Source organism: Sinocyclocheilus rhinocerous, unplaced genomic scaffold (assembly GCF_001515625.1).
Source record: "Sinocyclocheilus rhinocerous isolate Xijiao unplaced genomic scaffold, SAMN03320098_v1.1 scaffold1302, whole genome shotgun sequence".
Lineage (NCBI taxonomy): Eukaryota > Metazoa > Chordata > Actinopteri > Cypriniformes > Cyprinidae > Sinocyclocheilus > Sinocyclocheilus rhinocerous.
In genome coordinates this window covers 234218-246094 of record NW_015623473.1, presented here as the reverse complement: position 1 = coordinate 246094, position 11877 = coordinate 234218, and the positions used below count along the sequence as shown (strand labels likewise).

The 11877-nt window shown below is 35.0% G+C and overlaps 1 protein-coding gene across 1 annotated transcript in view; it reads right to left on the bottom strand.

Moving 5' to 3' along the window:
- LOC107749808 (neuropilin-2-like) overlaps window positions 1-11877 on the bottom strand; it is an 80803-nt gene that overhangs the window by 40939 nt on the left and 27987 nt on the right. The window contains exons 4-7 of the mRNA XM_016565024.1: window positions 7169-7399; window positions 6067-6222; window positions 5546-5715; window positions 810-965 (exon numbers count right to left, since the gene is read on the bottom strand). Of these exons, the coding sequence (XP_016420510.1) occupies window positions 810-965; window positions 5546-5715; window positions 6067-6222; window positions 7169-7399 (713 nt within the window). The remainder of the gene's footprint in view (window positions 1-809; window positions 966-5545; window positions 5716-6066; window positions 6223-7168; window positions 7400-11877) is intronic.

Sequence of the window (11877 nt, the reverse complement as noted above, 5' to 3'; positions counted from 1 at the left end):
ATATCTCGCAATTCTGACTTTATATCTCACAATTTTGACTTTATAACTCGCAATTGTGAGTTTATATCACGCAATTCTGAGAAAAAAAGTAAGAATTGTGAGAAAAAAGTCAGAATTGCGAGATATAAACTCGCAATTGCGAGAAAAAGTCAGAATTGCGAGTTTTTATCTCGCAATTGTGACTTTATATCTCGCAATTCTGACTTTATAACTCACAATTGTGAGTTTATATAACGCAATTCTGAGAAAAAAAGTAAGAATTGTGAGAAAAAAGTCAGAATTGCGAGATATAAACTCGCAATTGCGAGAAAAAAAAAGTCAGAATTGCAAGTTTTTATCTCGCAATTGTGAGTTTATATCACGCAATTCTCAGAATTATGAATAACCTATTTTTATTTTTTATTCAGTGGCGGAAACGGGCTTCCATATACTTGCTACCTAAAAATAAGTAAATGCATGATTAATTCACTGATAAATTTATCGCAAAGATTTACCGGCGCATTGAATTTGTTATATTAGACAGGAAAACGTCATAAGCAAATAAATACTTTTTCCTAAGAATAAAATTAAGCTGTTCTTAACGTATTTAAATGCAATTCTAAGCAATATAAATGAATGGACAATTTTTTCAAGAAAAAGAATATTCAAGAAAAAATTCTAGAATGTTCTAACAAATTTCTCTTCATTTTTGTGAATCCAGTCTCTGCTCTGTAAGTGTTGTTCATACAAATGGATTATTTCTTTGTAGTTGTGTTTTCTTTGTCAGTTGTAAACACATAGGGAACACAAACGTATTGCATGGTCTTTACCTTATGGTTTTTGCCGTGCCGATAGATCATCCAGTCCTCTCCATTAGTGCTGACTTCCAGTTTGAAGGTGGTGACGTAGTAGGACTTCTGGGTCTCCTTGGAAATGGCTCCTTGGGTAGCGATCCCGGTCAGTACCTTGAGGAAGTGAAGATCCACCTGGGAAAGGAGAGTGATTGATGAAAGTGGGAAACAGGGAACGATAACAATGCCTGACTGATCGGACCAAACTTAGTTTCTTTTGACAGCCGATCAATGAGGATTTCTGATATGAGTAATGAACAGTTCCTTTGCAGTTAATAAATCTATTTTGAACATGTGTATAGAAAACAAGTTTATTCCTCTAGTGATGCCATATCTGTGACTGAAAACCAAGGGTGCTATTTTAAAACCACAGTCATTTTACCACAGTAAACCTAACTTAGACTTAAACTTCACAATTCAGCATGAAACGCATCTACAGACATGAATGCCAGTGGCGGCAACAACAAAATGCAGAAATAATTACATTTATTTATGCTAATAATTATTATAAACAATTTCACCAAGTAATTTAGTGTGTTAGTCTAGCTTTAGGCTGTTTATGGTTGCAAAAACCTTGATATATTATTATTACACGTAAGTTACACTAATTCATGATTTATTGCATATGTCATATCGTTTTTTAAATTTATTGTATACACTACTATTTGGAATAATTTTAATAATTTTAATTTTAACTAATGCTCATCAAGTCTGTATTTATTTCATCAACAATACAGTACAATTATAATATTGTGAAATATTATTTCAATTTAAAATAACTGTTTTCTTTTTGAATATATATTAAAATGTAATATATTCCTGTGATACAAAGCTGAATTTTCTGCATCATTACTCCAGTCTTCAGTGTCACATGATCCTTCAGATATCATTCTAATATGCTGATTTGCTGCTCAAGAAACATTTCTGATTATTATTCATTTTGAAAGCAGTTATGCTGCTTTAATATATTTGTGAAAACTGTGCTTTTATACACACTACCGGTCAACAAATATTTTTGTTGAGTGATACTGTGTCATTTTATATAAAAAAAACTCAAGTTTGACACAGAACATTCAAGTAATTTGCAATAAAAGTAGAATTCAACAAAATGATGTATCACTGGTCTAATTAAAACTCCCTGACCTCTACACATGCTCAAATATAAGAAGGAATGCTATCCGGATCCTGAGCGTTTGGATGTAGGTGAGGGGTGTGGGGAGAGACGCTACGAACTCTGAAATCAATAGCACTGGAGAAGGTTGCTAACTACGGATTTCTCTAGACTGTCCTCATCCATCATCGAGCAGTTAGCATCACAGCAACCTTCCGTGCATCATCGGTCTGCACCAACACAACAAACGCAGCGCTCAAGCTGAGGGGCGTATGCTGACGTGCGAGATGGAGTGCTCTATTGAGGGTGTAGAAGGTTCTGGAAATGTAGTGGTGTGTAGGAATATACCACACGTGTGTGTGAGAGAGATTGAGAATCCCAGTGGATTAAAGGGAACAAATCAAGGACAGGGTAAATGGCTTTTTTAATGTGACGCAAATGAGGTTGTGAGGGACAGAATCGTTTAATATGTGTTAATATCTTAAAGTCAACAAATGCAACCCATTTTTCATTCATAACATGCCATATTTCTAGATGAAACTATGCTATACAGTTTGGGGCAGGTCTGATTTATTTATTTATTAATACAGTTATTTATTCATTATTATTTTTAAGAAATTGATATTTTTATTTAGCAAGGATGCACTCAATTGGTCAAAAGCATTTATAATGTTACAAAATATTATTTTTCAAATAATTGCTGTTCTTTAAGACCTTTTATTCATCGAAGGATTCTGGAAAAACAAAATATTACGGTTTCCACAAAAATATTTAGAAGCACAACTGTTTTCAACATTGATAATAATAGTAATGTTTTTGAGCAGCATATCATCATATTAGACTGATTTCTGAAGGATCATGTGACACTGAAGACTGGAGTAATGATGCTGAAAATTCAGCTTTGTATCACAAGAATTAATTACATTTTAAAATACATTAAAAACAGACAACAGTTCATTTAAATTGTAATAACATTTAACATTATTATTGTTTTTACAGTATTTTTGATCAGATAAATGCAGCACATGAGACTTTCAAAAACGTCTTACCTAGACATAACTTTTGAACGGTAGTGTATATTTGGATAAAAGATTACAAAAACAAACTTTCCTGTACAGTAAGACGGAAATGTGAATTACAAATAAATAAATAAATAAAATTACGGACTGACACTGAGGTATGCCTCATTAAAACCATTCAAACTGATGCAGCAAATTATGTAAAAATTAACTAATTATACAAATTTGTGCTGGTAATATTTTATGAATGATGCCAATTAAACAAATTACACTTCCATCACATCTCTTTTTTTTCCCGCAACAAATTAAACATTTAATTTAGTCAATAAATTGTACAAATGAAATGTTGCAGGAATGTCAAATGCACCAATAAGTTCTAGGCTACGTTTACACGACAACGATGTAGTCCAAAACGGAAAAGTTTTTCCCTTGCATTTTTAAAAAGTTTCACGGTTCCTTTGCAGTTTATAAATCTATTTTGAACATGTATATAGAAAACAAGTTTACTCTTCGTGATGCCGTATCTGTGACTAAAAAAACAAGGGTGCTATTTTAAAGCAATAACCCCCTCAACAGTGATTTTACCACAGTAAACCGTAGTTACCCATCATAATTCAGCATGAAACTTGAATTCAGCATTCAAGTAATTTGCAATAAAAGTAGAATTCAACAAAATGATGTATCACTGGTCTAATTAAAACTCCCTGACCTCTACACATGCTCAAATATAAGAAGGAATGCTATCCGGATCCTGAGCGTTTGGATGTAGGTGAGGGGTGTGGGGAGAGACGCTACGAACTCTGAAATCAATAGCACTGGAGAAGGTTGCTAACTACGGATTTCTCTAGACTGTCCTCATCCATCATCGAGCAGTTAGCATCACAGCAACCTTCCGTGCATCATCGGTCTGCACCAACACAACAAACGCAGCGCTCAAGCTGAGGGGCGTATGCTGACGTGCGAGATGGAGTGCTCTATTGAGGGTGTAGAAGGTTCTGGAAATGTAGTGGTGTGTAGGAATATACCACACGTGTGTGTGAGAGAGATTGAGAATCCCAGTGGATTAAAGGGAACAAATCAAGGACAGGGTAAATGGCTTTTTTAATGTGACGCAAATGAGGTTGTGAGGGACAGAATCGTTTAATATGTGTTAATATCTTAAAGTCAACAAATGCAACCCATTTTTCATTCATAACATGCCATATTTCTAGATGAAACTATGCTATACAGTTTGGGGCAGGTCTGATTTATTTATTTATTAATACAGTTATTTATTCATTATTATTTTTAAGAAATTGATATTTTTATTTAGCAAGGATGCACTCAATTGGTCAAAAGCATTTATAATGTTACAAAATATTATTTTTCAAATAATTGCTGTTCTTTAAGACCTTTTATTCATCGAAGGATTCTGGAAAAACAAAATATTACGGTTTCCACAAAAATATTTAGAAGCACAACTGTTTTCAACATTGATAATAATAGTAATGTTTTTGAGCAGCATATCATCATATTAGACTGATTTCTGAAGGATCATGTGACACTGAAGACTGGAGTAATGATGCTGAAAATTCAGCTTTGTATCACAAGAATTAATTACATTTTAAAATACATTAAAAACAGACAACAGTTCATTTAAATTGTAATAACATTTAACATTATTATTGTTTTTACAGTATTTTTGATCAGATAAATGCAGCACATGAGACTTTCAAAAACGTCTTACCTAGACATAACTTTTGAACGGTAGTGTATATTTGGATAAAAGATTACAAAAACAAACTTTCCTGTACAGTAAGACGGAAATGTGAATTACAAATAAATAAATAAATAAAATTACGGACTGACACTGAGGTATGCCTCATTAAAACCATTCAAACTGATGCAGCAAATTATGTAAAAATTAACTAATTATACAAATTTGTGCTGGTAATATTTTATGAATGATGCCAATTAAACAAATTACACTTCCATCACATCTCTTTTTTTTCCCGCAACAAATTAAACATTTAATTTAGTCAATAAATTGTACAAATGAAATGTTGCAGGAATGTCAAATGCACCAATAAGTTCTAGGCTACGTTTACACGACAACGATGTAGTCCAAAACGGAAAAGTTTTTCCCTTGCATTTTTAAAAAGTTTCACGTATACACGACAACGTTTTCAAAACGATTCGCATTTACACATATCCGCGAAAACGGCCAAAAATGCTGTATTACGTATGCCAGGCCAGTAGTTGGCGCTGTCACCTTGTTAGTAAACAGTACCTATTGCCGTGTATGTTTGTTCGCGCTTGCCTTTAAAATCGACACGTACTACGCATGTCTACATACTTAACACGTACTATGCACGCGCATGACGTCACCGTTTTCAAAGATTCCCGTTTTGGGTGTTTACACGGAAACAACAACGGTGGCGTTTTCAAAAACTTGCATTTTTTGAAACCCGTTTTCAAAAATATGCGTTTTCAGTCCCCAAAAAGCCGTCGTCGTGTAAACGAACAGGCAAAACGCATAAAAAGTTTCCTGTTTTTGGCTGAAAACGTTGTCGTGTAAACGGCCCCCTAGTGTGTGACTGGCTCACCTGTATGTATTCCTTGTTGCTGTCCTCAGCAGGTGTCCAAGCGTTGTCCTCGTTGTTCAGACGTGCCTGACGGGGCTGCCAGCGACCATCATAAAATGAGCTGGACGCCGAAATCTGATCATCAGAGATCTTACCAGACTCCATTCCAAATGCATTGCTACAGTGAAATGCTGAATAAGAGAGAAAGATATATTTTTAATATATTTATCTTTTTTCTGTATTTACATGTAATTGTTTCTTTTTTTAATTATTTAATTAATATTTTTAAATATATAAATAAAAATAAATGCATTTAACTTTGCATTTAACAGGTTGAACACTCCCCTGTCTGTCATTGGTCAACTAAACAGATAGTCCCACCTCCAAACACAAACCATTGGACTAATGTAGTTAAGTTAGGCTGGTAGGGACTCAAACAACTGAATAATGTTTTGCATCATAGTGTTTACTTTTTAGTTGCTGGGAGAGACAACTGACATGATCAGGAAATTATACACTTTACCTACAAAAATGATACTTACTCTCACTAATTTCCTTGCGAGTAATGTTATAGCGGGCAGAGAAACCATCTTTGGCCACAGCCATGTCAGTGTGGAAGGAAAGCGACAGAAGGCCTGTGGAAGACTGGATCTCTGGAGGGATTTTCGTCCCACAGTATCGTCCGATCAGAGGTCCCACTGAACACAAGAAAGGAGGGAAATGAGCTGATCAGAGATCAGTTAGAGAGGCTAGAAGCGGTTCTCAGTGTGAAGTGGATCTGCTGAGGCATCGCGTGCCTCAAATTCCCTCGGCTCCATGGATTACGAGCTTTCCTCACAGTATTCCTCTGATTTCTTTCCTACTTATCTCTGATTTACTGTCCTTCTCCTTTGCTCATGTGATCCCTGGAGGTCAGCACGACAAGAGCTGAGTTTGATCCCAGATTGATAGCGTGCGAGATGGGAAGCGAAGAAATTTGGCTTACTGTGCAAATGGTTGAGATGTTCACAATTCTATGAACACTATATCTTCTACACACTATATGTGCGACTTGATAAAAGATATGAGGGGAAAAAGGTAAGAAATCACACACTACAACTCAAAAGTTTGGAGGTGGTAACATTTTGAAATGAAAGTGTCTTATGCTCTTATGCTTACCAAGGCTGCATTTATTTGATTAAAAATACAGTAAAAACTATAATATTGTGAAATATTTTTACAATTTAAAATGACTATTTTCTGTATGAATATATTTTAAATGTTCATTTATTCCTGTGATGCAAGGCTGAATTTTTAGCATCATAACTCCAGTCTTCAGTGTCACATGATCCTTTAGAAATCATTCTATTATGCCGATTTGCTGTTTAAGAAACATTTATTATTATCAATATTGAAAACAGTTGTGCTGTTCAATAATTTTCTAGACAATGTGATACATTTTTTTCAGGGTTCACCGATGAATAGAATGTTCAAAAGAACTGCATTTATTCAAAATTGTAATCTTTTGTAACATTACTGTCATTTTAGATCGATTAAATGCACCCTTGCTGAATAAAAAAATAAATAAAAAATCATGCTGACCCCAAACTTTTGAACAGTAGTTTGTGTATGTATACAGTATATGACTAAAATACAGGCACTAACCTTGTGGCAGGCCATCCCAAACGTCCAGCCAGTCATACTTGCATTCTCCTTCCCCCATCAGCAAAGGGTCGTTTTCCAGGTCAAAGGTCAGGAAGGTGAGTGTGACCTCCGTCTGAGGAGGAGAGATGATGATGAAGGAGCACTCCAAATTATGAGGGTACTTGTCAGGGAAACCAGGAGACTCAATCACTCCGGTTGGAGCGCTGAAATTTCGGAAACAGTGTTCGGCTCCTGCAGAACAAACAGAAACACAAAAGAGAAACGTGGATTAAAATAACATGACACACTGTAATTAATTAGTGGCGCTTACAGTATAGTGGTAAGATTTAGATAGGAAGACAGACCCATTTTTTCTTCAGAAAATGTAATATATATATACATATATATATATATATATTCTGTATATTTTCAATATACATTAAAGTTTAATATATTGATTGTTAATATATAAGCAAATATGTTTGCGAAAGGGATCTTCAGCTTAGAAGCAATGAAAAAATTGAGTTTGTTAAATGAAGTAAGCAATTCCTCAACCACTCGTAAACCTTTTGAGATTGTCTGGTGAACGTGGCTGCTCTTGTTCAGTGGTGAGCTGCGGTGCTGTATTCTGTGCATGTGTTTCCCAGACACACTCGAGCGAGAGAATGTCATAAAATGAAAGCGTGGTTACTGATTCCTGGCCTCGGAGAGCTCTCGCACGCCCCTCTCCCCTCTAATTCACATTTCAAACTGCTGTTCAACCTCTCCACTCCCCTGCTCGCGATGCCACCGCGCTCGGCACGCCGTCTGAATGCAGAGCGGAAGAGACGCAGAGAAAACAAGCGTAAATATGAGGCGGAGGGAGACAAAGAGAGATTAAACTAAACAAACAAGACTAAGTGGGTGGCAGAAGATGGACGCACAGATTACGCACGGCGCTCACCTTGAGCAAATGTGTGGCCCATCATGCCTTGCTCTCAAACATGGTAGAAACAAACCTATACAAGGTGCTAACAGTACAATTTACCATAATAAAACGGCAGCTGTGGTTGCCGGAATTTTACCGTAAAAAATACGGTAGCAACATTTTAGGTTTTACGGTTTTAACTTAAATTTACTGTTAAATACTGTAATTTAATTAATTGATATAATGTTAATATACCAACCTATTGAAGTACTGAAATCTGTTTTGTACATTTGTAATACACTGATAACCACCAAATCCAGGTGGTGATGAGAAAGTCACATGACGAACCAAAGCCCATCAGAAGTATAATGATAGATAAATAAATTAATTAATTTCTATATGTTTTCAATTTTATATATACATAAATATACAAATACATTATTTATACATTTCAATTCATCATACATTTATCATATTTATATATTGCTTTTCAATTAATCATAGTAAAATAATATTATGCTACAATAAAATGATATTATACAACAAATATTAAAATAGTATATAATACATATTTATATAAAAATATATAATATTTATAAAATAAACACATAGATTATTGAAAATTATACATTATTATAAACTATAAATTTACATATGTTTTTTATTTATTAAAATTAAAATACAAATACTTTGTCAGTACTTTTAACATGTTTCAATAATACATATACTTGATTTTTATATTGTATATACATATACAATATTTTTACATATTTAATATTTATCGAATAAATAAAAGAAACATTATTAAAAATTCTAAATAAGTAAATAAATGTAAATATAAATATAAATAAATTAATAAATGATTGATTGAATGAATGAATGAATGAATGTGTGTGTTTATATTTGTTTATACATAAATATACAAATACATTACAAATATCAGTAATTATAATAATATAAGTATAATTATAATAGCATCTGTATTGTAATACAAAAAAATTATATAAATATATACACACTCAATATTTATATATAAATATTTAATATTTATCAAATAAATAAACTGAAAATTATTTAAAAATTCTAAATGTAAATATATATGTGTATTTATGTATATATGTGTTTGGGGTATTTTGAAGCTCAGTGGCCTGTCATCATTATATGGAAAAGAACAGCATGATTCTCCAGCCTAACATGTTCATTTGTGGTGTTCAGAGGGAACAACGTCCTGCAGGTTTGGAATTACATGAGGATGACATCATTTTTTGAGTAAATGATGACAGAATTGTCCTTTGTTAGTGGACTGTCCCTTTAAGAAGCTCTGAGACGGGCTCCGGTGTCTAACACAGCCACTACAATCAGATTTGTCTCAGTAAAACCATGTGCAAATTACTCGTGGTCTCTCTTGTTTGTTTCTCGCACCAGTGACACCATCTAACCAATGCTGTTTCCTCCACTGCAATGTTCCTTGTGGTAAACAGCCTGTGAGGAGGGCAGCAAATTACCCAGAATTCTATAAAAAGAAGAGACAGGCCTCATAGGTACTTGTGGAGGCTGTCAAGAGGTCAGTGTCTCGACATGCCTAATGAGGAGCATCGGACCTGTGCAACTCCAGGCCAAATGAACAGCAGGTTCCAGTATGTTTGTGACACTCAACACACATGTGAGTGAAGGTTGGTACCGCGGTAAATGTATGTGTTGGATACACATGCTCACTTGAGCACAGACAAAAACCCCAGGAAGCCACACAAGCAGGAGGAAAGAAAGCAAAAATGAGACGAGGTGCAGTGTAGCGCACATACAAACATCTACGCACATACAATTAATCATTTTGGTTTTACATTTTGGTAATATATAAGTCATATATAAGTAATATATAAGTTTAATATACGTTTTCTGACTGATCTGTCTAAATTTGGTTTAAATTAAATGTACTTTTACATATTATTATGATTTCATATTTTCATATATATTTGTACAATACAAAATGAACGATGTATTTATAGGATGTATAGGATGTACATTCTCTTTTTCACATAACTGTGTGTGTGTGAGTGTGCGTATATATATATATATACACACACACACACACAGTCATGTGAAAAAGAGAAAATACACCCTACTGAAGTCTGTGTCATTAATTATTTAGCAAAAATAAAGCCAATATGGAAAAGTCATGGGTGACCAACTAAGGACACCCTATGATTCAATTGCCTAAAGATCCACTTTTAGCAGCAATAACATGAAGTGATCATTTTCTGTAAGACTTTATCAGTGTCTCACATCGTTCTGGAGGAATTTTGGCCCACTCTTCTTTACTACGTTGCTCCAGTTTATTGAGGTTTGTGGGCGTTTGTTTATGCACAGCTCTTGCCACAGCATTTCAGTCCGGATGTGCTCTGGACTTTAACTGGACTTCTGCAACACCTTGATTCTTTTCTTTTTCAGCCGTTCTGATTTGCTGGTGTGCTTGGGATCAAGCTTTAGCTCTCAGATGGATGGCCTCACATTTGACTCTAGAATACTTTGGTATACTTTGGATGGCCTAGATTTTGCCATTTTTTATATTATAGTTTTAAATCAATATTTTGAACTATATTTGGTTCACAGTAATTATTTATTTTTGCTTTATATGACAGAAGAGACAGAAGAGACCATGGTGTTTGTTAAAGGTTTGTGTCTGTGTTTGTTCTAAATTAAGTTCTGGTTCTAGCAGTGGGTCGTCCCATCAAAGTCCGCTTATATTACTCCACTTGGCCGGCTGCCCCGCACACTCAAGCCTGCCATGCATACCGCCACTGCATGAGTGCATTGTGTGTGTGTAAAGCGCAGTCACGGGGAGCATGCATGCATGAGCGGCCACTCTTACTGCTTATTAGTTCATGCTTCTGAACACACCAAAAACAGTCTCTTCCTCCTCCTCCTCCTCCTCCTCCTCCTCGGGACATGCCTCCCGCTGCGGTGCAGTGTCTGCGGCCCGCCTGTCACTACAGTTGACTGTACGGTAATGGAGGAGGCGTGGCAATGAAAGGGTTAGTTGCTGGGCAGAAACTCATGTGGCGTGAGCCTCGTGCTCAAACGTGCGAGGGATTTTCCCCTTCTGTCGCTCGTTCAACTGACCTCTCGCGGGATGACAAAGTCTGTGTTCACTCATCGCATTATTCACGCGCTTTCACCAGTCGCTCGAGATCACCTTGATGTCAGTGAAACTCTGATGACGCTGCTTTCTGTCTTTCATTCATCCCAGGACTTCAATTCACAATAAAAATAACATGCATCCAACCGTTCAATTGAACGAATAAATGGAAAATTGCCATTCTGCTATGCAGAGTGAATGGCAGTGATTTTTTAACAAATAACAAATGGAACATCTTCCCAGATGATTGGTTATGGTTTATTATGGTCTGCAGTAGAGTTTTGTAAAATTAAATGGCTTTTTTAATAGATTGTCTGTGCTTACAATTAAAAAAGCGCTGCACAGGGCCTCTTATTAAGCTAGTTTAAGTTTCAAATCTGCTTTTGGGATCTACGTAAGAGATGGAAGAAGAATTGAGAACAGCACTTGAGTCAGTATTGAACATGATGTTTTACAGCTGCCACCAGTTCAGTATAGGCATCTGACACTATATACTGAACAAATATATAATTATTATCATACACTACCATTCAGAAGTTTGGGGTCCGTACTTTTTTCAAGAATTTTTTGTGCCATTAGGAAACTTTACTGTCAGTTTTGATCAATTTAATGCATCTTTGCTAAACAGAAGTATATATATAGAAGTATATACAGTATATATATATATATATATATATATATATATAT